Source organism: Panicum virgatum, chromosome 1K, assembly GCF_016808335.1.
Source record: "Panicum virgatum strain AP13 chromosome 1K, P.virgatum_v5, whole genome shotgun sequence".
NCBI lineage: Eukaryota > Viridiplantae > Streptophyta > Magnoliopsida > Poales > Poaceae > Panicum > Panicum virgatum.
Genome location: NC_053136.1, coordinates 5,791,452 through 5,818,185, shown reverse-complemented (window position 1 = coordinate 5,818,185; position 26,734 = coordinate 5,791,452). Strand labels below are relative to the sequence as shown.

At 49.1% G+C, this 26,734-nt stretch overlaps 1 protein-coding gene across 3 annotated transcripts; it reads left to right on the top strand.

Annotated features, from left to right (window-relative positions):
- The first annotated feature begins 234 nt into the window (after positions 1–234).
- On the top strand, positions 235–26,461 carry LOC120669804 (calcium-transporting ATPase 5, plasma membrane-type-like). Of its 3 annotated transcripts, none has more exons than XM_039949683.1 (35): positions 243–727; positions 844–1,085; positions 7,781–7,897; positions 7,993–8,050; positions 8,265–8,356; positions 8,443–8,574; positions 8,683–8,772; positions 8,980–9,049; positions 9,410–9,480; positions 9,565–9,648; positions 9,734–9,811; positions 9,890–9,961; positions 10,672–10,755; positions 10,867–10,949; positions 11,270–11,378; positions 11,454–11,509; positions 11,586–11,628; positions 11,702–11,785; positions 11,887–12,024; positions 13,058–13,120; positions 13,214–13,312; positions 13,846–13,956; positions 14,303–14,470; positions 14,566–14,625; positions 15,077–15,238; positions 16,009–16,125; positions 16,290–16,388; positions 16,503–16,640; positions 17,233–17,333; positions 24,404–24,449; positions 24,537–24,671; positions 24,872–24,979; positions 25,071–25,162; positions 25,702–25,784; positions 25,926–26,461. In XM_039949683.1, the coding sequence occupies exons 2-35, from the start codon at positions 891–893 to the stop codon at positions 25,982–25,984; spliced, it is 3,297 nt and encodes a 1,098-aa protein (XP_039805617.1). In that variant the 5' UTR covers positions 243–727; positions 844–890; the 3' UTR covers positions 25,985–26,461. The 3 variants fall into 3 exon arrangements, 2 of the variants coding, with proteins under 2 accessions (XP_039805690.1, XP_039805617.1); XR_005672883.1 differs by having other exon boundaries at positions 304–727; positions 24,355–24,449; positions 25,926–26,435; XM_039949756.1 differs by lacking the exons at positions 24,404–24,449; positions 24,537–24,671; positions 24,872–24,979; ... (1 more) ...; positions 25,702–25,784; positions 25,926–26,461 and adding an exon at positions 24,153–24,342 and having other exon boundaries at positions 235–727.
- Positions 26,462–26,734: the final 273 nt, after the last annotated feature.

The following is a 26,734-nucleotide window of genomic DNA, read 5'->3' as shown; positions in this document are numbered from 1 at the left end:
CCATCCATCCACTGGCAAAATCCAAAGAGTTCCAAACCGCCCAGTCCCCTCGCTCTCCCACACGCCGCCCACGACACGAGAGCCGCGCGCCCGCGCCGTCCATCCCTTTCCCACGCCGCACCTGGCGCGCGAGTGCGAGGCGAGTCAACACGTAGTTTGCGGGCCGGGCGGGAGACTAGTGGTGGTTCGGTTGCCAATCGTGCGTGACGGGCTCGTGAGGTCACCCACGAAGAGACGACTGCGACTGGACGCGACGTCCCGTCCAGCCCAGCGGCGTCGTCGTCCCCGGGCTCCGTTTCCCTCGCCGCTCGCCGGCCTTCTTTCCCGTCTCGGCCTTCTTTGTATCGCCCCCTCTCGGCGTCGGCCGAAAGGGAGCCGATCCGTCACCGGAACCCCGCCGCTCCGCGAGCTCGAGCGCGGGGGTTAAAGGCGCGGCGGGCAAAAGCAAACGGCAAAAGAGGAGCGAGCGGGCGAGGGCTTCGGGAGCGTGAAGCGGGAAGGAAAAGGCAGGCGAGCGGGGAAGCAACGCGGAAACTCCGAAAGCGAGCGAGACAAGCGCCCGATTCGCTTCGTTTCCTCCGCCGCACGCCTCCTCCGTCCTCCCCCCACTCCCCCACCTCGCCACCGCTACCCCCTACCGCTACCCCTTCCACGGCGACCCGCTCCGCCTCCGCTCCGTCGCCGGAGCCCTGTAGCTCTCGCCGCGCGCGCGCGCGCCCGCCCCGAGGTGGCTGCCGTACTGCACTCCGCTCGCCGTGCGGGGTTGCTCCGCTCGTTTTTTTTTTTTTGAATTCGTGGGTTGGGTTGCTCATGCGCTGCTTGACTGTGGAAATGTGGCTGCAGATCGGGGAGGGGTGCGGTGTCATCTCTCCTGAGGAAGCGGCGCGGCGATGCCCGGGGGGCAGCAGCCCGAGGCGTCGCCCGGGCGGTACCAGCGCCGCCGCGACGAGATCGACGACGACTGCGCCGACAATCTCGTCGACGACTGCGCCGACGTGCTCGGCATCGACGTGCGGGGTCCGGACGCCGACCCCTTCGACATCCCCGCCAAGGGCGCCCCCGTCGAGCGGCTGCGGCGCTGGAGGGTGAGTACCTGACCCCCCATTTCCCGGCCACAATTTGAACTCGCTGTGCTTGCTTTTTTTGTAGTCGTTTTGTAGTATAATTCTATGCAATGCGGTTTAATATCGTCCACATTACTAATTATATATGTGCTGGTCTCATACGGGAATTTGGCTATTATTAGTATATATGTGCTGGTGTCCGATTTAGTGAAGCATATATTGTCATGGCGTTTGGTTTAGTAAGTAAACTATTTGTAGTTCTGAATGTTGTAAACCTTAACTGTCCCAATTCACTTCACACCCAACCCAAAATTTAGTGAGATGAACCAGCACTGGTAAGTCTAATAGTCGGCACTCTTTGGGTACTGCCGGATGTTGCACTTTTGCTTTTGTTTCGTAAAGAGATACTCTGGTTTCACTCAACAGGAAAAAGAAAAAAAGACTAGGTGAAGATGATATTTGAAGTGTTTCACACTTCCACTGCTACCCCCACAAATCCTGAAATGTTTAGCTTCCTCAATATTCTGTGAGTCATCCGAGCATACCAACACCTCCTTAGCCCTTTGGTAGCATGTGTTGTGTAGAGCCAACAACAGGGACTGCCAAGTCAGAAATTGGTTTGCTGATAGGATTAGTCTATTGGGTAGACTTAACACCTGAAGCAAATACCATGTTGCTGCTTGCTAATAAGTTTAAAAGAATGAAGGTTTAGAATGAATAAAATCTGGGGCAGATGAACTGTAGGAGTTGGCACTACAAAACCATCTAACAATGTTAGAATGGACACAACGAAAAACCAGTGGACTTGATGGTTGACACGACAAAATCCAACCTAATTGTTGGTGTATATGTGAGCCCATGTATAGAGGCTCATGTATAGGAACTATATATCCCACCCTTTTAGGGTTTGGAGGAATACATCTCATTATTCTCTCCATCATGGTATCATTAGCCTAGGGTTCCTCCCTCCTCTCTCCACCCTCCAGCCGCCGCCGCCGCCGGCAGCCATGGCCGGCCGCCGGCCCCTCCTCCCCTTTCCTCCTTCCCGTCCCTCCACTACCCCTGCTCCGGCCGGATCCCCTGTTCTTGCAGCAGCCGCCGCCTGGGGTACCTTCCGCCGGCCGCCTCCCCTGCTTCTGCCCGACCACGCAGCCGCCGCCGCCGGCGCGCGCGCGGGAGGCGCGGGCGCACGGCACCAGGACCCAGCCGCCACCGCTGCCGCCGCTGCGGCCACTGGCACGGGGGGCGCGGCCCGGACCCTTGTGGCCGCCGCCCTTGCCGCCATTCCTGCTCTGCCTGCGGGTGCAGGGGCCGGGGGGGGGGGCGGCGGGCGCGGGGGGACCCGATCCAACGCCCCCTTCACCGCCCGGGCCCGATCCGGCGCCCCCGGGGCCCGATCCGTCGTTTCCCCTGCCGTCGGGACCTCCGGAGCAGCTGCAGCCACCGTCCGGGCAGCCCGCGGCCGCCTCGGCCTGGCGCGGCCCGGCGCGCCCCTGCAAGCCGGTGCTCCCCGCCGCGGTCGACGACCTGCGCGGCGCCGCCTCGCACCTCAAGGCCTACGAGCGCGCGCAGGAGATACTGCGGGACCTCGAGGCCAAGCTCGCCCAGGCTGCGCAGGCGCACGCCGCGCAGGCCGTCGCGCCCGCCACGCACGCCGCCGTCGCACCCGCCGCGCAGGCCGCGCGGGCCGCCGCCTCTCTCGCCGCCGCGCACGCCGCGCAGGCCGTCGCGCCCGCCGCGCAACCCGCGCAGGCCGCCGCCTCCCTCGCCGCTGCGCACGCCGCGCAGGCCGTCGCGCCCAGGGACGCCGCTGCTTGCGCCGCGCAGGCCGCCGCCGCCCCGGTCGCCGGATCCGCCTCTCCCAGGGCCCCTGGCGCCGCGCGCGCCGCGCAGGCTGTCGCGCCCAGGGACCCCGCGCGGGCCGTTGCCTCTGCTGTGCTACCCGTGCCTGCGCCCGCGACGGCCATGGCGCGCGCACCCGTGCCCGCGCCCGCGTGGCCTGTGTTCGGCATGCCCCCCGCGGTTGCGCCGTTCTAGACCCCGCCCGCTCAGCCTAGCCAGCAGCCGACCTGGCCTGGGGGGTGGGACCAGGCCGCACTGGCGCAGTCTTTCAGCGCCATGGGGCTGACGCCACCGGTCAGCACCGAGTGGATCGCCAACTCGGGTGCCTCCTTCCACACCACCCCAGATGCCGGTATCCTCTCTTCTGTCCGACCCCCACACCCCTCTTGTCCTTCTTCCATCATGGTTGGTGACGGGTATTGCCTTCCTGTCACCGCCGTGGGTTCTGCTCCTGGTTCTTTTCGTCTTCCCAATGTCCTTGTTGCTCCTCAGATGGTTAATAACCTTCTTTCTATTCGTCAGTTTACAGCTGATAATTCTTATTTCATCGAATTTGACTCTTCTTGCCTCACTGTAAAGGATTCGGCCTCCCGGCATCCGCTCCTCCGATGTGACAGCCCGGAGCCCCTTTACACTCTTCGCCTCCCGTCTTCCGCTGCTCCGCCTTCGCCTTCTTCTTCGTCTGCCGCTTTTGTCGCGACGCCGTCTTTCACCACCTAGCACCGCCGTCTTGGTCACCCCGGCCGCGACGTTCTGCCTCAGCTCAGTCGTAGTACCGATGTTCCTGGTATTAGGGTTCCTGCTAAGCACCTCTGTCATGCGTGCCAGCTTGGTCGTCAAGTTCGACTCCCTTTTTCTTCTTCTTCGCATGCGACGCATGCCTTTGATCTTGTTCACTGTGACCCGTGGACTTATCCTATTCTTAGCCTTTCTGGCTATAGATACTATCTGGTGGTGGTCGATGATTTCTCACACTACTCTTGGACTTTTCCTTTGCGCGCAAAGTCTGAGACCTTCCCCACCCTCCTCTGCTTCTTTGCCTGGGTGTCCACTTAGTTCGGCCTTACCATTAAGGCCGTCCAGTGTTACAACGGGCGGAAATTCGATAACTCCACTTCTCGTTCCTTCTTCCTCTTTCGGGGTGTTCAGCTGCGTATGTCTTGTCCGTATACTTCTCCTCAGAACGGCAAGGCTGAGCGGATGATTCGCACGACGAACGACGTCGTGCGCACTCTTCTGATCCAGGCCTCTCTGCCCCCGCGCTTCTGGGCTGAGAGCCTCCACACCACCACCTACTTGCTTAACCGCCTTCCGTCCACTGCTTCTCCTGCTCCCACTTCACACCACGCTCTTTTCGGTACCCCTCGCTACGACCACCTTCGGGTCTTCGGGTGTGCGTGTTATCCTAACACCTCCGCCACTGCTCCTCACAAGCTGGCGCCCCGCTCGACTCTTTGTGTGTTTCTTGGTTACTCCCCTGACCACAAGGGGTACCGATGCTTTGACCTCGCCTCTCGCCGCGTCCTGATCTCCCGACACGTCATCTTTGACGAGTCGGATTTCCCCTACTCCACCTCCTCCACACCCTCTCCTGACCCGGTGGTTCAGCCACCATTACCTGTCTGTCCTTTTCCTGCAGGTTTTCCCAGCACGCCGGCACCGCTTCCGGTGATCCCTGCTGCGCCGAACGCGGCCCCGGTGCCCGCAGTCGCGCCACGCGCGGCCCCCGGACCTCCGGTCGTGCCGCGCGCGGACCCAGTGTCTCCTGCTGCGCCACGCGCGGCCCCGGTGCCTTCCCCTGCACCTGCGCGGTACGCTCAGCCGGTGCAGGTGTACAGGCGTCGTTTGGCGCCGACACCGGCGCCGCCGCGGTACGCTCAGCCGGTGCAGGTGTACCGGCGTCGTTCGGCGCCGACACCGGTGCCGCCTCCGGCTCCGAAGGCTCCTGCGGTGCCTACACCGGAGTCGTCGCTGCCGCCTCCTACACCGGAGCCGTCGCCGCCGCCGCCTTCGCCGACTCGCTCTCGAGTCGAGCCGGCGGTGTACCACCCGCCAGTCATCCATCAGGATCCTCGGCATATCCATCCCAAGGTGACTCGGCGGATGGCGTCTCAGGCCGCGACTCTCTCCGCCACCGAGGGCGAGCCGCGTGTCTCTCCGGTACCCTCCTTTGTCCGCGATGCCCTGGCGGATCCTCACTGGCGTCGTGCGATGGAAGAGGAGTACGCGGCTCTCCTTGCCAACCAGACGTAGGACCTCGTGCCGCGTCCGTCTGGTTGCAATGTGGTCACCGGCAAGTGGATCTGGACGCATAAGCGTCGGGCTGATGGCACACTGGAGCGCTACAAAGCTCGCTGGGTTCTCCGAGGTTTCACCCAGCGGCCTGGTGTGGACTACGATGAGACCTTCAGTCCAGTGGTGAAGCCTGCTACTGTGCGCACGGTCCTCTCGCTCGCACTCTCTCGCTCCTGGCCTGTGCACCAGCTGGATGTGAAGAATGCCTTTCTTCACGGCACTCTGTCAGAGACAATGTACTGCTCTCAGTCAGCGGGATTTGTGGACTCGAGTCGTCCGGACATTGTCTGCCGGCTCAACAAGTCCCTCTATGGTCTGAAGCAGGCTCCTCCGGCTTGGTACTCTCGGTTTGCCACGTTTTTGCTGACTTTGGGATTCACCGAGGCCAGGGCTGACACTTCTCTGTTCATCTACCGCCGTGAGGATGAGATTGCCTACCTGCTGCTCTATGTGGATGATATTGTGCTCACCGCCTCCAGTCAGCAGTTGCTTGAGCGCGTCATCTCCTCTCTGCAGCAGGAGTTTGCTATGAAGGATCTTGGTCAGCTCCACCACTTCTTGGGCGTTACTGTTGAGACTCGCCCGTCTGGCCTGTTCCTTCACCAGCGGCAGTATGCACTCGACATTCTGGAGCGGGCTGGGATGACTGATTGCAAGCCATGCTCCACTCCTGTCGATACTCAAGCGAAGCTGTCTGCTGATCTGGGTGATCCCGTGGCTGATCCTACTGCCTACCGGAGCCTTGCCGGTGCCTTGCAGTACCTGATCTTCACCCGGCCGGATTTCACCTATGCCGTTCAGCAGGTCTGTCTTCACATGCATGATCCCCAGGAGTCTCACCTTGCTGTGCTGAAGCGTCTCCTCCGCTACGTCCGTGGCACAGTTGGCTTTGTCTTGGTTCTTCACCGCTTTCCCACCTCTGAGCTGGTGGTCTACACCGACGCTGACTGGGCTGGCTGCCCGGACACTCGCCGCACTTCTGGCTACGCCGTCTTCCTGGGCGGCAACCTGGTCTCCTGGTCGTCCAAGCGGCAGCCGGTTGTCTCCCGCTCCAGTGCGAAGGCGGAGTACCGGGCTGTCGCTAACGGAGTACCGACAGCTCTTGGCAGAGCTCCACAGCCCACTCGCCAAGAGCACGCTCGTCTACTGCGACAACGTCAGCGCCGTGTACCTCTCCACCAACCCCGTTCAGCATCAGCGGACGAAACACGTGGAGATTTTCTTGCACTTCGTGCACGACTGGGTCGCCGTTGGCGATGTTCGGGTTCTCCATGTCCCGACCACCTCCCAATTTGCCGACATCTTCACCAAGGGACTACCCTCCTCGACCTTCTCGGAGTTTCGCTCCAGCCTCAACGTAGCAGGTGGCTAGTTGTGGCTGCGGGGGGTATTTGCCCTTTGTACTTTCTTCTTGTCCAGTCTTGAACACCGCTGCGACGGTAGTTCAGACTGCGGGGTGGGGGGGTGGGGGTGTTGGCTTTCTTGTTGTCCTGTCTTGAACACCGCTGCGCCGGTAGTTCAGACTGCGCGGGGGGGGGGGTGTTGGTGTATATGTGAGCCCATGTATAGAGGCCCATCTAGAGGCCCATGTATAAGAACTATATATCCCACCCTTCTAGGGTTTGGAGGAATACATCTCATTATTCTCTCCATCACTAATACCTAATGACCATTTATCCTCTTATTGTCCCTGTTGGTTGTCAGTGGGTTATCTGCTCTGTAACTAAATTTAGAGCATTCATTTGTCGATCGAAGGCCTGCTGTTTTATGTGCAATGTGTTCTTTTAAAATAATTCTTACTGTTCATTTTTCCATCTCTCCGTCTCTCCTTTGAAAGGAAAATACAATTAACTGTAATTTCTTGAAAAAATGGTACCATTAAAGTTGAAGCAACCTACATGTTAGCTAGTTGATTTCTTTGTTAACATCTGTTATGCTTTGTGATTTAGATAGAAGTCCACCCATACATGAGGGCTTGCTAATCTGATATTAGCATTCTTTTTGAAGAAATGTTGATTTCTTTGGAATAGTGTCAATTGTGGGCCTGAATTCTAGTGCTTCGAATCTGCTATATTGTTGCATAATCCAACCAATGTGTACGTGGTAATTTGGTTGGCTAACAGTCAGTGTCCATTTTCCTTCGTTTGATGTTACTGAATTTTCATGCTCTCCATAATATAACTTTGACTGCTACTGTGATATATATATGTTAGTAAAACTTGGTGAATTTATAATATTGTAAAAATATGTTAACATCAAGTGTCAAGTGATGTAGTTTGCATACATATAGGCACATGGCCAATTTATATTGATTGCCAAATAGCTGGAGTGCGCAGATTCTAATAACAAAGATCCCAGGGAAGCACCCTTTCTTTTAAGACAAGATGGAGTACCTTATTTTAACAAACAGCAATCGAGGGAAATGAAATCCTTAATGAATTCATGCATGTTTTCAATGCTTTAGATATGCTTGTTCCAAATATTTGCTTCAACTAATGCTACTGCAAATGCAGTCATAACTGTTGTAATCTGTGCACTATTTTTTACACGTTATTATTATGTTTTTTCCCCTTTCGCAGCAAGCTGCACTTGTCCTCAATGCTTCTCGACGATTCAGATATACGCTTGACCTAAAAAAGGAGGAGGAAAAGGAACAAATAAGGAGGAAGATTAGGGCCCATGCTCAAGTCATACGGGTATACTTTCTAGTTTCTATGTTGTTTCTGAAATGTGTTTTTGTACAATGCTACACTTTTCTTGATTGTTAATTTTTAATTTTGAATACAATCAGGCTGCATTACTTTTCAAAGAGGCTGGGGAAAAGCAGAATGGTGATAGGGAATTACCAGGTAACTGCTTTGGAGAATGGATGCCTTTTAGGTTTCAGAGATAACAGAGTGTCAGTATCGTAGTTGTAATTTTGACCGACATATATCCCATGATCAACATCTTTGTCAAGGATTGGTTGCTGTTAAGTTAAGGATCTAGCAGCATCTTGATATGTAGTTGTGAAAAAATGACAATACTACTTTTGTAGTACTTTATTATTTTCTTTCTGTGCAGAAATTCTACCACGGGGATTCGGAATCGGAGAGGAGCAGCTGACAGTGATGACTAGGGATCATAATTATGTTGCTCTGCAAGAATATGGAGGGGCATGTATCATTCATCTTTGAAAGTAAATTTAAGTCACAATTTATGGACATCCAATTAATGCATGCCTGTCTTCTTTGAAAATTAGGTTAAAGGGCTTGCAAATTTACTGAAAACCAACTTAGAGAAGGGAATTCATGGCGATGAGGCAGATTTGTCATGCAGGGCAAATGCTTTTGGGGCTAATAGATATCCTCGCAAGAAAGGAAGGAGCTTTTGGGCAAGCTTCTTTTCCCAATTTAACTGTGATTACGCTACTTAAGTTATTGCTATTTCAATGCCTAACTATTTTTTGTTCTTTTGGTTGGGATTCATTTTGTGAGTACAGGTTTTTCTTTGGGAGGCCTGCCAGGATATGACGCTAGTTGTCCTTATCATAGCTGCAGTAATTTCTCTAGTTTTGGGCATTGCAACAGAGGTCGATTCCTTTATACTGTTCTATGTTTTTTCTTATTCCTTTTGTGTTATGTTTTGTCAATTGTTTGTTATTTATGCTTATCCCCTTGTGTATTTGAAATCTGTTTTATAAGCTTTCATAAACAACGTTTAAGCTGAGCAATTTACCTATGCAGTTATACTTTTAGTCCTATATTTTTATTTATTTCTAACTCTAAATTTTGACCAGGGTATCAAAGAAGGATGGTATGATGGCACAAGTATTGTATTTGCTGTATTTCTTGTGATACTCGTTACTGGTATGGTGCTTGTTTTTCACACCTTATACCTGTACTTACTGATTTTGTATTAGCAATGAAATAGTTGGAATATTAATAGGATGATGCAAATCATGGTTTTACTCATGGTTATTGAGCTCTCTGAGTAAATTCTGTAGTTTTGGGAGATGCAATCCAGATTTGTTTTTACCCTTCACCTTTAGTAATATGTTTGCACTTTGCCTTTTGCATTGGTTTTTGGGTGATACATAATAGATCGTTGCTGCCAGATTTCTGTATAGTGTTTTCTTGTACTCTTCAATTTTTTTCCTTTGCTGATTGATAATCCATTGAGAATAAAAATGCCACCCCTAACTATTTTCTTTTCTCTTATTGCGCTAGCTGTCAGTGACTACAAGCAGTCCCTGCAGTTTCAACACCTCAATGAGGAGAAGCAAAACATACAAGTGGAGGTTTGTGATATGGAACAACCAAGTAAAATTGTGGTCCATAGATTTTAGCACTCTAATTTAGTTTCATTGTTCCGTTGTATTCAGGTTATTAGGGGTGGCAGAAGGATTCAAGTGTCAATATTTGATATTGTAGTTGGTGATGTAGTGGCTTTAAATATTGGTGATCAGGTAAGCAAGCAAACATATTTTGCTTTGATTTATGATTACAGTGTTTGCATTTCTGACCTATATTGGGACCCAAATGAACTTTTAGGTTCCAGCTGATGGTGTTGTAATCAGCAGTCATTCTCTTGCCATTGATGAGTCCAGTATGACTGGGGAAAGCAAGTTTGTAAGTGACATGTTGCAGTTTACTCGACCTAGAATTAGTTTCCCCATGGTTAACACTAAACAACGCTTCTTCTGTTAGGTTATGAAGGATCAGAAGACACCTTTTTTAATGGCTGGATGCAAAGTTGCTGATGGTTATGGTACCATGTTGGTGAGTCATCATATTTTGCCTCCTTGCTTATTCTTCTGATATGTTCTGAAACTTACATGTTCCTAAAGAAAAAGAGGCTGTTAAGGGAATGCCATCTGTTTAATTAGATTATTTAAGTCTACTTTTACCCTGTCCCGAGAACCTTTCGAATGGTTCACTTACAACTACAAAAGGGTATCCGGTTTATTTCTTTTCTTCTTCTCACAGTTCTTGCCATGCAATTCCCTTCCTCTAGTATGCCAGCTCCTACTGAACGTGAAATACAGTTTTATGGCTCACCGTTGTATGGCTCCAGCAGCTCTGTGACTGCTTTATCAATTTAGCTGTGCTGGCCATCTGCAAGTAGGACTTCTTCAGTCTCTCTCCTAGTGACCTTCTTGATGATTAGGTGCTAATAGACATCATCATTGATGTGGACAAAATAGCCCTAATTGGATTCAAGGTGCAAAATCGCCACCTAAAGTCATATAAGGGTGCAGATATTTATGTTTTGGAATGTCTAAGGCTACACCATTTTTCTTTTTCTTTTTTTTTTTTTTTGGGGTGGGGGGGGATTAGAATTTAAATGGACCTATTCCATATTCCTTGTTCATTTGTGTCTATGGGTTTTTAATTAATGCATGCTAGGTCCTGCCACCCTAAGAGATGTGCTAGCTTTGCAATCAGGCCCTGGGTATTTTGTGTTTGTGACCTTTTTCAATCCTTTGCAGGTAACTGCAGTTGGCCTTAACACTGAGTGGGGTTTATTAATGGCCAGCATTTCAGAAGATAACAACGAAGAAACTCCTTTGCAGGTTTCACCCTTTTATCTTTTACTGATGATTTGACCAGGAATTGTGATATAAAACTGTGAAATCTCAGCTACATTTCATGATTTACTCATGGCTTTATCTTTTCTCTTTAAGGTACGGTTGAATGGAGTAGCAACATTCATAGGTATCGTAGGGCTTTCTGTTGCTGCTATGGTCCTTGTAGTCCTCTTTGCAAGGTAATAACAATGTCTGTAAGTCTTTTGATGATTAAATTTGAATAGGTCAGGTAACTAACCAAACAGTTGAAATGCAGGTTTTCACACTGATTCACAACACTAAACTTATGTTCTCTTAGTATTCTGGAAATGCCAAAGCGCTACAATGCATATTGCATACACCACTGATCACATAATGTCACTTATCTATTAAAAATGACCTATGGCTAAGGGAACCGATCTATATGCGACACAGATGACATGAGACTTTATTACAAATCTTTTTCTGCCACATATATCCACTGCATGTTTGTGTAATTAGAATCTTTTTCTTGTTCTAGGTATTTTTCAGGACATACGACAAATTCAGATGGCTCTGTTCAGTTTGTCAAGGGGCGCACAAGTGTGAAATCTGCAATATTTGGATCAATAAAGATACTGACTGTTGCAGTATGTAGTGGGTATTTTTAGTGTATCTGAAGCACCTAATTTTTATTAAATCTCATACTGCGCTAAATTATCTAGGTGACCATTGTTGTTGTCGCTGTACCTGAGGGCCTACCACTGGCTGTCACACTAACGTGAGTTAATATATTGTGACTTTTTCATATTCCATTTTATTTAATTTCTCAATGTCTTCTTTTCCCCTTCCACTAGTCTGGCTTATTCCATGCAGAAAATGATGGCTGACAAAGCACTGGTACATACTTCTCCAGATTAGTTTATGCTTTACCCTTTTGGTTATCACATGTTGCTAAACATGTCAATTTCAGGTGCGGAGGCTTTCTGCCTGTGAAACAATGGGTTCAGCTACTACTATTTGTAGTGACAAGACTGGTACATTAACATTAAATCAGGTTAGCTTTTTTTAGGATTGCAATGGGCCTTGTACTTAGCAGGTAATAAATGCCTTTGATTTTGTGATTACTTGACTCTCTGGAACTTTTTGCTGTTCAAGATGACCGTTGTGCAATCAATTGTTGGCGAAGTGAAGCTGCAAGCTCCTTCTAATGTTGATAACCTGTCACCTAGTGTAATCTCACTACTACTTGAAGGAATTGCACAGAATACTTCAGGAAGTGTGTTTGAGGCACCGGTAATGTCGCATGCTCTCGTTTTACCTTCATACATTAACTTGAATTACTGTTATGAAATAATTTGTAAGTCAGTTGCAATTTATTTTTTAACGCGGGCTTACGTTGCGGCCTATTACTGTAGCTGGCACAGGCACAATCACAAGCACATGAACATTATACCCAAATACTTTATATCTAATTGCATAGTTTCTAGAATAGAGACCACTTTATTGGGATCATATCTATTAGTTAGGAAGTAATAGATTTTGACACCCGGCCCAATTTGGATGTGGCCCAGTAGTGGCCCATGATTGCTGCGTGCACATGTTTAGTACCACATTGCCAGTTGAGCAAGGGTGAATCCAACTTATAAGCATTTGTCCTCCAGCCATAGCACCTTTGGGTTGACCCTTTTACACGAAGTGAGGACGAAAGTGTAAGCAGGGTGCTATGTGCACGCGAGCCTGCACCTCGGAAGGGCTGGGCAGTGCAGTTTTGGAGGACGGGGTGTGACAGATTTATGGCTTGTTAGGGAAGTAAAGATATGTTACGTGGGACTTGGGAGTTTAGTCATCTCTGTAAAAGAGAGACCCACATAGCCCCTGTCGGGAATTGAACAATAATACAGCAAAGGGCTTTACCAGCCAAATTGGTTTCATCAGATCCTCTAAGTTGACAGAAGAAGCCTGATGACATGAGGTGATCTGCCCTTATTATCTACCTCAGCATGCTATAAATCCATAATAGTTCAAGAAGGTTATGTGTATAATCAATACGGTAGAAAATTATCCCATTTCCAGTTTGGCATGCTAGGATATATTCAATTTTTCAGTTTTGATTGCTGGTGATTGTTGAAGCTATTGAGCTGTTTCTTCTGAGATGTTTCGTGTATTCTACTTTTGGCATATCTAAAATGTTAGCAAATTATCATCTTCGATTTCTTTTACTGCTGTATTGTTTATGCTAGTTACAGTGGCATATTTTTTTGAGTAGAAAATCTCATATTTCATATTTGCACCCCCTACTATAACATCATAATTTTTGACTTATCAGGATGGTAGCATCGAGATAACTGGCTCACCCACGGAAAAGGCTATCCTTGCTTGGGGTCTTGAAGTAAAGTTTCTTAGCTGTTACTATTTCTGGTGATATTGTTAAAATTTCTCTTTCATTCTGATAACCATTTTTTTAACCTATTGGTGCCTATAGCTTCGGATGAAATTTACGGAGGAGAGATCACGATCAGCTATAATTCATGTCTCTCCCTTCAACTCTGAAAAAAAGCGTGCTGGGGTTGCAGTGGCTGTGGTAACTTTATCCTCATTTCCTTCACTGTGTCTATGTTGTTTGCTAGAGCTCCAGTTTATTATTAGATTACTCATGTCATCCTATTTCTTGAAAATGATCGATGCCAACTTTCTTTGTTGCCAAAGTATTTTGATAGAGGGACTTTGCTAAGAATGCAAGGCTCCATAGAACTTAAAATCATTACATATTTCATTTAGATACATGTCATACCGAAATTTACCTTCTTTTTCTCTCTGTTTCTGTACATTTATTGAGTTCAGAATGTTACTTTAGGATAAATTGGTGCATCCTACATGTTAAGATTGTTTGTATTTTCTCACATCCTTCATTACTTACTATTGGTTCACAAAATAATATCTGGAGCACTGAAATATGTCTAGCACGCATGTTTAGTCCCACATTTCAAGGTTACACAATTATCTAGTACTCTATATATTGTTGGCCAAATCTGAACTATCTTGACTTGAAGCATTCTCAGAGGTACTTAATTTTTACTGAAGGTTGCAGTAAACTTGTTCATGTGCCATTTTCAGAGTGATTCGGATATTCATGTACACTGGAAAGGAGCTGCTGAAATTGTTCTTGCATTATGCACAAGATGGATTGGCGCGGATGGCTCGATTCATGAAATGACACCTGATAAGGTAGAAACACTGGCCCCTTTTCAAATTTTCCATCTCCATCCCTAAAAATAGATGTCATTCTTGGATCTTGCACAAGTACAACAACCAATGCACACATATAGAATACCGTAGTACCTTCATGCAGAGCCTTTGTCAGGTTACTTATCGCACTCAGGATGATTTTTAAGCTGCTCCATTATAGTAAATGGTCTTGGAAAAAGTCATGGACAATGATGGGGAGGGGTTGGGGTTACATAAGGAAAATATGGTAAAAATCATCTCAGAAGCGACATAAGAAAGCTAGAATGCAGTTTTCGAGAACAGAAGATGTATTTTGAAAGTTCTCATCTCCACTTTGACCTTTCAGGTTAATCAACTCAAGAAATTTATAGAAGATATGGCTGAGCAAAGTCTTAGATGTATTGCTTTTGCTTATAGAAATCTTGGTCTGGAGGATCTTCCAAGTGAGGAACAAAGAATCAACTGGCAACTGCCAGATAATGACCTGACGCTTATTGGAATTGTAGGGATGAAGGTATATGTTCAAGAATTTGCAAATGGTAAATTATGTTGCATATTCTAGCTCTAGTAGTTCCCTGCTTGTTGCTGAATTACCCCTTTTATTTGCAGGATCCTTGCCGCCCTGAAGTAAAAGAGGCTGTTGAATTGTGCAAAAAGGCTGGTGTAAAGGTGTGCATGTGTGTTGCATTCATGCCTATAGGGGCATGGGGATTGTTTAGAAAGAATACAAGCCATATTTGTCTCAGAAAATAAGTGTGCTGTGATTTCTTGTGAAATTTTTTATCATTAAATATTATTAATCATATAATACCCATATCAAATAAACAAAACTTTAGATGTATTTAAGCTCCATTAACATAAGATTTTATTAAAATTTCCATGAATTTGTTTTCTTTTTACTGGGCAGCTTAGTATGATGTTTGATAATTCCTTTTTTTTAGGATTCAACTCAAAATGATAAAGTGAATCTTCCAAACAACACTCAAGCTGTTTATTTGTTTTTAGTGGTTGTGAAAGTACATAAATTTTGGCCCCATTAACTTTTCCTAAATTTTCGTTTGCGCACTGGAGTGCCTGCTCATTGACTGTAGCATGACTTATGCGGTTTCTAAATAAATAGGTACGGATGGTAACTGGAGATAATCTGAAGACAGCTAGAGCAATAGCACTTGAGTGTGGAATACTTGAGGACTCTGATGCATCTGCACAAGCTATAATAGAGGGAAGAGTTTTCCGTGCTTACAATGATACTGAAAGGGAGGACGTTGCAGAAAAGATTTCTGTAAGACCACATCCATCTTATGTGCTTAAACAATATATATGAATTAGGGACATCTCCCTAGTTTATCAATGTAAGGACATGTTTTAGGGTTTTCGGTTGATTCATCATTCTTAGAGTTAATATTTTGTGCATTTTGTCTTGCCTTACCTTATTGTCTGTTTTGGTTGAAGAAAAAGACTGGACCTATTGTTATTATATTTGATATCATGTTGCATAGTTTAGTTCGACACATTTGCCTTGTCATTCATAGAATCGTAGTTCTGTATATTACTAATATGTAGTATATACTATGCAACATATTGTTTTGGTTTATTACCTTTATCTTATCGACTCATCCACAACTTTCTAAACTTCGAGATCAGATTCAAGGATATTTGAGTGTGGTGTTTGTCTCATTGCAAATCTTGCTTCTTGTGGTTGCCATTGTTTCTCTAGTTTAACTGCTAATGTCCCTATTCCTAACTTCTGATGCATACATAGGTAGATGACCTATGTTCTATAATTCTGTTACAATGTCTCATGCACAACTGTTAATGGTAGATAGAAATGTGAAAATTTGAAACAAATGATACAAAACTTTGACCTCTTTTGGTTATCCTCTAACTTGCTAGCTGGATTTGTCGAGGCATTTCTGACTCTTTATTTCACCATTTAAGTAGGACATGTATTCCTGTTTGATCTTGGAGTACATACTTTATATTATTCAATATGTGCTCTTACTGTTGACTTGACTGATCTACTGGGACTAACCATGTTTCAATGCACTGCAGGTGATGGCTCGATCTTCTCCTAACGACAAACTTCTTCTAGTAAAGGCTCTTAAGAAAAGAGGCCATGTTGTTGCTGTTACTGGTGATGGAACAAATGATGCTCCTGCATTGCATGAGGTACATACAAATTGCTGATTGGGAGTTCATATTTTGAATGAATAAAAGAATGAGCCATGCATGTAATGGTATATTGGTACTCTGCACTATTTGGTACTACTAACGTGATGAGGTTTCTTTCTTCCTTTTCACCCCTTCAACCTATCACTGTTCCCATTTTTCAGGCAGATATTGGTCTCGCTATGGGCATCCAAGGGACAGAAGTAGCTAAAGAGAGCTCAGACATAATTATTCTAGATGATAATTTTTCTTCTGTTGTGAAGGTTAGGAAAGTTTGTTTTTTTCTCGAACTAGGAAAGTTTGTAGAACCTACTATCTTCCTAATCTGCACCTAATACAATGATTGCCTTAAATGTTCTTCATGTTTTATATTCTAGGTAGTCCGGTGGGGTCGCTCTGTTTATGCAAATATCCAAAAGTTTATTCAGTTCCAGCTCACTGTAAATGTTGCAGCTCTTGTCATAAATGTTGTTGCTGCCGTTTCCTCAGGAAATGTTCCTCTAAATGCTGTTCAGGTTTGTATGAACATCTGTAGTATGCTTTTCCTACCATTTCTGCTGTACCAAATAAGATATTTAGTGCCATTCATATTGATATTTTAAATGGTACCGAAGTTTGAATACTTAGAGACAAGTTGACTTAGTCTTGCCGTGCCCACTTTCCAGTTTTCTGAACCAAATTAAAGGATTGTACTTAAGTATGTAATTGCTAGCATTGTACACTTGTCTAATCTAGTTGCTCTCTATTTTGTGCCACTATTGTGAACAAAATCCTGCTAGTTTATTGTGGCGTTCTTTGACTTGGTGAAAGAAGAGCAATATGTGTAAACAAGAATTTGTTAGAGGAACATAATCCAAAGGTAGCTTTTAAAGATATGTGCACAAATGTGATGTAATAAATATTATAACATAATTTCTTTTGAGTAATGCCATGTAAATCCCATAATTGTGTACAAGGAAATGTCAAGGATGAGCACTGCAAAAATAATATGGCCAACTTGATATGGGCCAAATCAAATTGTTAATGAACAGAAGTGTAGTTAAAGTATTATGCTTTTATTTGAGTTGGAGTTCAACAAATATTAGCTTCCTTCTGTTTCGTGTACAGCTTCTCTGGGTTAATCTCATCATGGACACACTTGGTGCACTTGCATTGGCTACTGAACCACCAACGGATCAACTTATGAGGCGGCCGCCTGTTGGAAGGAGGTAGGTCGTTCGCTCTTGAAACATTATCTGTTACAAAATCTGTATCTCTACATTTTGTAAATATCGTCTTTTATTTGGTTAGCACTTAGCAGTCAGCCTTTATGCCTAAAAATCTTCAATAGTCAACCTACAGTGACATAATTGTGGATCTCATAGCTCTCTTCTGCTAATTGATGGAGAGAATAATAGCTTGTATTTCTCCAAACCCTAGAAGGGTGGGATATATAGATCCTATACATGGGCCTCTATACATGGGCTCACATATACCCCAACACCCTCTTGCAGTCTGAACTACCGGCGCAGCGGTGTTCAAGACTGGACAACAAGAAAGCCAACAACTCCCTCCCCCGCCGCAGTCTGAACTACCGGCACAGCGGTGTTCAAGACTGGACAAGAAGAGAGTACAAATAGAGTACAAAGGGCAAATACCCCTCACAGCCACAACTAGCCACCGGTTACGTTGAGGCTGGAGCGAAACTCCGAGAAGGTCGAGAAGGGCAACTCCTTGGTGAAGATGTCAGCAAACTGGGAGGTAGTCGGGACATGGAGTACCCGAACATCGCCGATGGCGACTCTGTCGCGCACGAAGTGTAGGTCGATCTCCACATGCTTCGTCCGCTGATGCTGGACGGGGTTGGTGGAGAGATACACGGTGCTGACGTTGTCGCAGTAGACGATCGTGCTCTTGGTGAGCGGGCTGTGGAGCTCCGCCAAGAGCTGTCGTAGCCAGGACGCCTCCGCCACGCCGTTAGCGACAGCCCGGTACTCCGCCTCAGTACTGGAGCGGGAGACAACCGGCTGCCGCTTGGACGACCAGGAGACCAAGTTGCCGCCCAGGAAGACGGCGTAGCCGGAAGTAGAGCGACGAGTGTCCGGGCAGCCAACCCAGTCAGCGTCGGTGTAGACCACCAGCTCAGCAGAGGACGAGCGGTGAAGCACCAGGCCGAGGTCCACAGTGCCACGGACGTAGTGGAGGAGACGCTTCAGCGCAGCGAGGTGTGACTCCCGGGGATCATGCATATGGAGACAGACCTGGTGAACAGCGTAGGTGAGGTCCGGCCTGGTGAAGGTAAGGTACTGCAAAGCGCCAGCCAGACTCCGGTAGGCAGTAGGATCAGCCACCGGATCACCCAGATCAGCAGATAGCTTCGCCTGAGTGTCGACAGGAGTGGAGCAGGGCTTGCAATCAGTCATCCCAGCCCGCTCCAGAATATCGAGTGCGTACTGCCGCCGGTGAAGGAGATGACCAGACGGGCGATGCTCAACAGTGACGCCCAAGAAGTGGTGGAGCTGACCCAGATCCTTCATAGCAAATTATTCCTGCTGCAGAGAGGAGATGAGAGTCTAAAGTAACTGCTGACTGGAGGCTGTGAGCACAATGTCATCGACATAGAGCAGCAGATATGCAGTCTCATCCCCACGGCGGTAGATGAAGAGAGACGTGTCAGAGTTGGCCTCGGTGAACCCCAATGTCAGCAAGAACGTGGCGAACCGAGAGTACCAGGCCCGTGGAGCCTGCTTCAGACCATAGTGACTTGTTGAGTCGGCAGACCATATCCGGATGACTCGAGTCCACAAATCTCGCTGGCTGAGAGCAGTAGACAGTCTCTGACAGAGTGCCGTGAAGAAACGCATTCTTCACGTCCAGCTGGTGCACAGGCCAAGAGCGCGAGAGCGCAAGCGAGAGGACCGTGCGCACAGTAGCAGACTTCACCACTGGGCTGAAGGTCTCATCATAGTCCACACCAGGTCGTTGAGTGAACCCCCGGAGAACACAACGAGCCTTGTAGCGCTCCAGTGTGCCGTCAGCCCGATGCTTATGCGTCCAGATCCACTTGCCAGTCACCACATTGCAACCAGACGGATGCGGCACGAGGTCTCACGTCTGGTTGGCTAGAAGAGTCGCGTACTCCTCTTCCATCGTGCGACGACAGTGAGGATCCGCCAAGGCGTCGCGGACAGAGGAGGGTACCGGAGAGACCCGCGGCTCTCCCTCGGTGGCGCTGAGAGTCGCGGCCTGAGACGCCATCCGCCGAGTCACCATAGGATGAATATGCCGAGGATCCCGATGGATGACTGGCAGGTGGTACACCTCCGGCTCGGCTCGAGAGGGAGCCGGAGGAGGCGGCGGCAGCGGCGGTTCCGGTGTAGGCGTCGCAGGAGCCTCCGGAGCAGGAGGCGGCGCTGGTGTCGACGCCGAATGACGTCGGTACACCTGCACCGGCTCAGCGTACCGCTGCGGTACCGGTGTCGGCGCCGAGCGACGCCGGTACACCTACACCGGCTGAGCGTACCGCGCAGGTGCAGGAAAGGAACTGGGGCCGCGCGTGGCGCAGCAGGAGACACCGGGTCCGCACGCGGCACGACCGGAGGTCCGGGGGCCGCGCGTGGCACGACCGCGGGCACCGGGGCCGCGCTCGGCGCAGCAGGGATCACCGGAAGCGGTGCCGGTGTGCCGGGAAAACCTGCAGGGAAAGGAAAGACAAGTAACGGTGGCTGAACCACCGGGTCAGTCGGAAACAGAGACTCCAGCTCGGGGTCAGGAGAAGGTGTGTAGGAGGTGGAGTAGGGAAAATCCGACTCGTCAAAGACGACGTGTCGGGAGATCAGAACGCGGCGAGAGGTGAGATCAAAGCATCGGTACCCCTTGTGGTCAGGGGAGTACCCAAGGAACACACAACGAGTCGAGCGGGGCGCCAGCTTGTGAGAAGCGGTGGCGGAGGTGTTAGGGTAACACGCACACCCGAAGACCCGAAGGTGGTCGTAGCGAGGAGGGGTACCGAAGAGAGCGTGGTGTGGAGTGGGAGCAGGAGAAGCAGTGGACGGAGGGCGGTTGAGCAAGTAGGTGGCGGTGTGGAGGCTCTCAGCCCAGAAGCGCGGGGGGCAGAGAGGCCTAGATCAGAAGGGTACGCACGACGTCGTTCGTCGTGCGAATCATCCGCTCAGCCTTGCCGTTCTGAGGAGAGGTATACGGACATGACATACGCAGCTGAACACCCCGAGAGAGGAAGAAGGAACGGGAGGTGGAGTTATCGAACTCACGCCCGTTGTCACACTGGACGGCCTTAACGGTGAGGCTGAACTGAGTGGACACCCAGGCAAAGAAGTGGAGGAGGGTCGGGGAGGTCTCAGACTTGGCGCGCAAAGGAAAAGTCCAAGAGTAATGAGAAAATCATCAACAATGACCAGATAATATTTGTAGCCAGACATGCTGAGTACAGGAGATGTCCACAGGTCACAGTGAATAAGATCAAAAGCATGCGCAGCATGCGAAGAAGAAGAAGAAAATGGAAGTCTAACATGACGACCTAACTGGCACGCATGACAGAGGTCCCCAGCAGGAGTCCTAGTACATGGAACATCGGTACTACGACTAAGCTGAGCCAAAACGTCGCGGCCGGGGTGTCCAAGCCGGCGGTGCCAGGTGGTGGAAGAAGGCGTCACGGCAAAAGCAGTAGACGACGAAGAAGTCGAAGATGGAGCAGCGGAAGCAGGAAGCCGAAGAGTGTAAAGGGGGCCCGGGCTGTCACATCTGAGGAGCGGACGCCGGAAAGCCGAATCCTTCACAGTAAGACCAGAAGAGTCAAATTCGATAGAACATGAGTTGTCAACAGTAAACTGACGAATAGAAAGAAGGATGTGAACCATTTGAGGAGGCAACAAGAACATTAGAAAGACGAGAGCAGAACTCACGGCGGTGACAGGAAGTCAAGACCCATCACCAACCATGATAGAAGAAGGATAAGAGGGGTGGGGGGGTCGGACGGAAGAGAGGATACCCGCATCAGGAGTGGTGTGGAACGATGCACCCGAGTCGGCGATCCACTCGGTGCTGACCGGCGACGTCAGTCCCATGGTGCTGAAGGACTGCGCCAGAGCGGCCTGGTCCCACCCCCCAGGCCAGGTTGGCTGCTGGCTGGGCTGAGCGGGCGGGGTCCAGTATGGCGCGGAGAGGGGAGCAGCACCGGTGAAGATGGCCGCCGGCTGGAGCTAAGGACGAGGCCCCCTTCCCGGACCCTGGAACGGCCACATCGAGATGCGCCCTGACCATGGGTTGCTGAAGGATGGCCAGGGCGTACCTCCAGGGGCAGGGGCAAGAGCCAGAGTTGGCGCGCCCCGACGGCCCCCACCGGTACCGGTACCCCCAGAAGCAGGGCCACCACCGCCCCCCCCACGACGTCCACGGCCCCCCACACCTCCGGTCTGCCCGGCGGGAGCAGCACCAAGGAGAGAGGTGGCAGGAGCGACGGAGAAAGCCGATGGAGCAGCGACGAGCGCGGTGGTGGTGGACGAGGACGATTCGGGCGCGAGAACCCTAGTGATCTCAAGGGCGAGGTTGTCGCAGACCTGCAGGAAGGAGGGGAAGGGCCTCTGGCGGGCGATCCAGCTCTTCAGGTGGTCATAGGTGCTGCTCAGACCACGTAGGACATTGAGCACCAAGACCCGATCGGACACCGGATCCCTTCATCGTCCGTGCCCTTCATCCGCCGGCAGTACTCACCAACGGAGAGGTCCCCCTGCACGAAGGTGCGGAAGGTGGCGTCGAGCTGGAGGGCCCGGTACTCGGCGTTGCCGAGGAACTGCCCCTCGAGCGCCACCCAGGCCTGCCGCCGCGGGTCCTGACGAGGCCCTGAAGATCTAGGGAGATAGTCCCGAAGATCCAGGACATGGCGACGCTGTCGAGGCGCAGCCACGCCACGTCCACGCCACGTCCTGCGCCTCGGTCGGCGTGTCGAGGAGGACGTGGTCGTCGAGGGCGTAGCGGCGGAGGGCGAGTAGGACTTGGTCCCACCAGCATCCGTAGGAGGAGGACGTCGGGTCGAGGAGGACGGTGACCAGGGCCCTGATGTTCTGGACGCCGGCGGCCTGGAGGTGGAGCTGGGCGACTATGGGGTCGGTCGGGTCGTACCGGACTCCAGATCCAGCGGGCGGGACCTGGCGGGAGGAAGAGGCGCCGTGCTCGGGAACGACGAGCTGGCCGGAGGACACGCGGAGGAAGTGCTCCGCCTCGGCGACCCGGAGAGCGGAGGCGTCGGCCGCAGCGCGCTCGCGCTCCCAGGCGAGGGCAGCCATGCAGAGCCGCTCCTGGGCAGCCATGCAGAGCGGTGTCGGCCTGCTGCCCGCGGAGGGCGGCGGCGGAGAGCGGCGCATCCGCGAGCGACATCCCGAGCCCGGTCCACGCGGCATCAGGCGCGGCGTCGGTGGCGGGCTGCTTGCCCGCGGCGATCGCGGCGTAGTGGGCTGCAGCAGCGGCGGCGGCGGCCTGCAGGGCGGCCGGATCGGCGCCCGCGGCCTGCAGTAGCTGTGCCGCGGCCCGCAGGACGGCCGGATCGACGGCGGCGGCGCGCTGCTGGCCCCCGCAACCCCCGCCCCAGCAGCAGCGGCAGCGGCGGCATCGGGCAGCAGGGGACCCTGCTGGGGCGGCACGAGAGGCCCCTGCTCGAGCAGAAGGGGTCGGCGGCGGCGCCCGCGGCGGCGGATCCCGCGGCCCCCACGGCCCCCGCATCCGGCGCCGGCCCAAGAATGACCAGGGCAGCGGCCGCGACCCCCGCGGCCCGTGCGCGCCAGCCAGAGGCGGCGGCGGCGGGGTCGGGCAGGGAAAAGGCGGCGGCGCGGCCCCCTGCCCCCGCAGCGACTGGATCCGCCAGGGCGGCGGTGACAGCGGCACGCTAGGCTGCCAAAGCAGGGGATGCACCCGCGGCGACGGGATCCGCCAGGGAGGCGGCGGCGGCGCGCCAGGCTGCCGGAGCTGGGGAGGAAGGGGAGGGAAAGAGGAAGGGGAGAGAGGAGGGGGCGCCGGCGGCCGGCCATGGCTGCCGGCGGGTGGGAGGTGGAGAGGGAGGAGAGAAGAGGGATCCCTAACCCTAGGCTAATGATACCATGATGGGCAGAATAATAGCTTGTATTCCTCCAAACCCTAGAAGGGTGGGATATATAGATCCTATACATGGGCCTCTATACAATGGGCTCACATATACCCCAACACTAATAAAGGTTGTTGGATACTTGAATCAGTTTGTAAGGTGTGCATCTGCACGTGTTCAAGATTATTTCTTTTCGGGTCAAAAAGAAAGATTATTGCTTTGTAGTTTTGGTCCAACATTAGGTTTAGTCACCCGCTTTACCCAGAAAGGTACTGAATGATTCATAAGACAGTAAGAAAATTGTTGGCTTACCAAAGTTTCTAGTTTTCTACAGAGCTGTAAAAATGATTAACACTTCATTAAGAATTTTCATGATTATCTTTTTACAGGTTAGGAACATCTAATTGTGAATTAACCCTATAGATACAAAGTTGCATGAGGTGATGGAAAATTCTTGAAGTATTTTCTAACATAGACTATCATGTCCTCTATCATACAATCACCTCACAAAATTTGAATTTAAAACCTGCCTTGTACTTAGGGGAAAATGGGGACAAATCTAGTTAGGTTGTAAATTGGACCGATTGAAATAGCTTGGTCGAGTGAATTCAATCTAAATTTTTGTTCAGGGGTTGAAGTTGACAAAGTGAGTTGTTTAGGATTGTAAAATGGACCTCGTATTTTTACAATGCCACTTAGTTCCTCCAAGGTTGATCGAGTTTTTTTTTATGTTATGTATTTCTGTAATGGAAGCACTCCCTCCGTCCCAGAATATAAGCATTTCTAGCCATGTACCGTCCAGGTACATAGAAGATGCTATGAACCTGGACATCTAGAAACATAGCTAGGAATGCTTATATTGTGGGATAGAGGTAGTAGTAAGTATTCTGTGTTTAGCGTTGGTACATATTTGCACACTTATTTCTTAGTTGATTACTTGTTACTGGTTTATCAGGGGCTGTGTAACTGTAACCTTTCCCTGAGCTTCACCATTCAGCTTGACATGTGTTGCAACATTGTGCTGGTATTGAAAATGTAATTTCCTGGTGAAAGCAGCAGCAAGAAATAGTGTTTCTTTGGATCATTTGCAGTCCACAATAATTTAAACAAAAGGATCCATTGGCCATTGCATTCTTTTCATAATTGCTTATTGACAGAATTGTTGTACATGCTTAAATGGCTAAAATTCATGGGAATTTGATGCAGAGAACCTCTTGTGACTAATATCATGTGGAGAAACTTGTTTATTCAGGTATTAAGGTCCTACCAGATGTTGACTAACTTTGAACTGTTATTGAGCTACTTTTTTAATTAGACACTGACATTTATGTAACCACAGGCTGTCTTTCAAGTTGCTGTTCTTCTCACCCTCAACTTCAGGGGCCGGAATCTTTTGCATTTGACTCAAGACACATTAGAAAACTCCAGTAAAGTGAAAAATACAGTTATATTCAATACATTTGTCTTATGTCAGGTAACTGATTTTGCCTTCTCTTTTATTCAATTCAATACATTTGAAGGCATATTTATGACCTTGACCTTGAAGTTACGTTATGAATGTAATTTTTTCCCTCTCCATTTGAAGCAAGGAATAGAAAATGTTAGTAATTGTTAGCATTTGTGTAAGCCATTTTGGGAATTGACAAAACATTGACTTTTCACATTTTCCAATAGGTGTTTAATGAGTTCAATTCTCGTAAACCAGAAGAGCTGAACATCTTTAGTGGAGTTTCAAGAAATCATCTTTTCTTGGGAGTAGTGACTATAACCATTGTGATGCAGGTAAGAAAGGATTTTATGTAAATGTATCAGTAAATTTATAATTTTAGGTTAAGGATATAGCATTTGACTGGCATGTCATTTTTTATATCAGGTGATAATCATTGAGTTCCTTGGTAAATTTACATCAACTGTGAGACTGGATTGGGAGCTTTGGCTTGTTTCTGTAGTTATTGCTTTTCTAAGGTAAGATACTTTTGGATACTTTTCCACTTTAAGAACCATCATTGTGTTGTAGGTATGTGTTATGCTTCCTGAATAATTTTTTGGAAGAAAGTCTAGATAACCTCCCAAACTTCTGAGCAAAGTCCATGCTACCACCTGATATGAAAAAAATCAGATATCATACTCCTCAACTTTAATCAGATACATTTTAGACTAAGCCAGCTTTACTGATGGGTTTTGCTATGTTGATGTGTGATCTGATGCCCTTGCCCCTCTTGTGAATTGTTATGATCTGGTTAGTCTGTAGCTAATGTCTTGAAGGTGCACGTCGGGACTCCACTAGATTTTTCTCATTCTTATTCTCACACAAATGGCACTATTGTCCTGATCCACAGCCTCCAGTGACTTTAGGCATTTTAGTTTCTTAATTTCTATCAACAGTCTATTTTAGAATTTTATCTCCAAGCAGTTTGTTGAAAATGCTGGGAATTTAGTTTTGATGGGTTTCATAGAAGATTGACTGTAGCTTGCTTGTAATTAACTATTGCCCGGTCATGCAGTTGGCCCTTGGCTTTTGTTGGAAAGTTCATTCCAGTTCCAAAGACTCAATTGAAGGATCTCATTCTAAGGTGTTGGCCCAAACGTAAGGATCTCACCTTCTCTTTTTCTTTTTTTGTGAGATGTTGCAAATATGGTTCATCTGCACCAGCTGCAGTTGGCTTCTTTATGTTGCTTGTTTATGGAATGAAGTTATTTTGTGTTGGATTTGGGTCTCCATGTGCAGGTGACGAGGGAGCAGCACAACAGGGACAGGATGAGAGAAGAGCAGAATCACAGGTGTGAAGCTGCTCGGGCAAGTGTTCAGATAGTGCTGAAAATATAGTGTTGGTGCACATAGATGGTGTTGATTAATTTTATGTGCTGATTTCTTCTAACCATGCTACCTTGATCCCTGCCTATAAATTCTGAGGCTGTGGTCAGCAATCAAGGAAATGCTACATCGTCGCTGGCTTATGATCTAGAGTTGAAGTCAATGCAAACAAGATATGTCTTAGCCTAACAAAGCTCAGTACCACCTGTAGTTAATTGCGCAAGTTGTGCCAGAAGTCTTAGAATGTTTTGATCTGGGGATGTCACTGTAAACAGTGGAGTGTAGCTCAGTTCCCTATATTCTTTTGGTTTTAGTTACCAAGTAGAACATTTTATCTAACCGGATATACTGGTGTTCGGTGTAAAGTCTGATATCTGAATGCTACTTGGATGCGGTTGAAGGATTTGACTTTCGTAATGTACATTGGCTGATTTGCTATTGCCAGCGCACACTTTTATTTTGTGATGAATTGCAGCGTCTATGTTCTGGCTGCGATTCTTTTAGCAGTTCCTTTTTGTGGAAAGCACAAATGGTGTTCTGATATCAACAAATCCTATTGTCGGGCATCATTCAGAACACAGGGCACCCAATTTTTTTCACGATGTTATGATTAGCCGTAAGCACAAGGTACGGACATCCAAATTTCCAAGCCTTTTTCTGGTGTCGTGACTTAAGAGCTCCTTTAGCGTGATATGTTTTCCTGCATACCTCCTTTGCTAGTT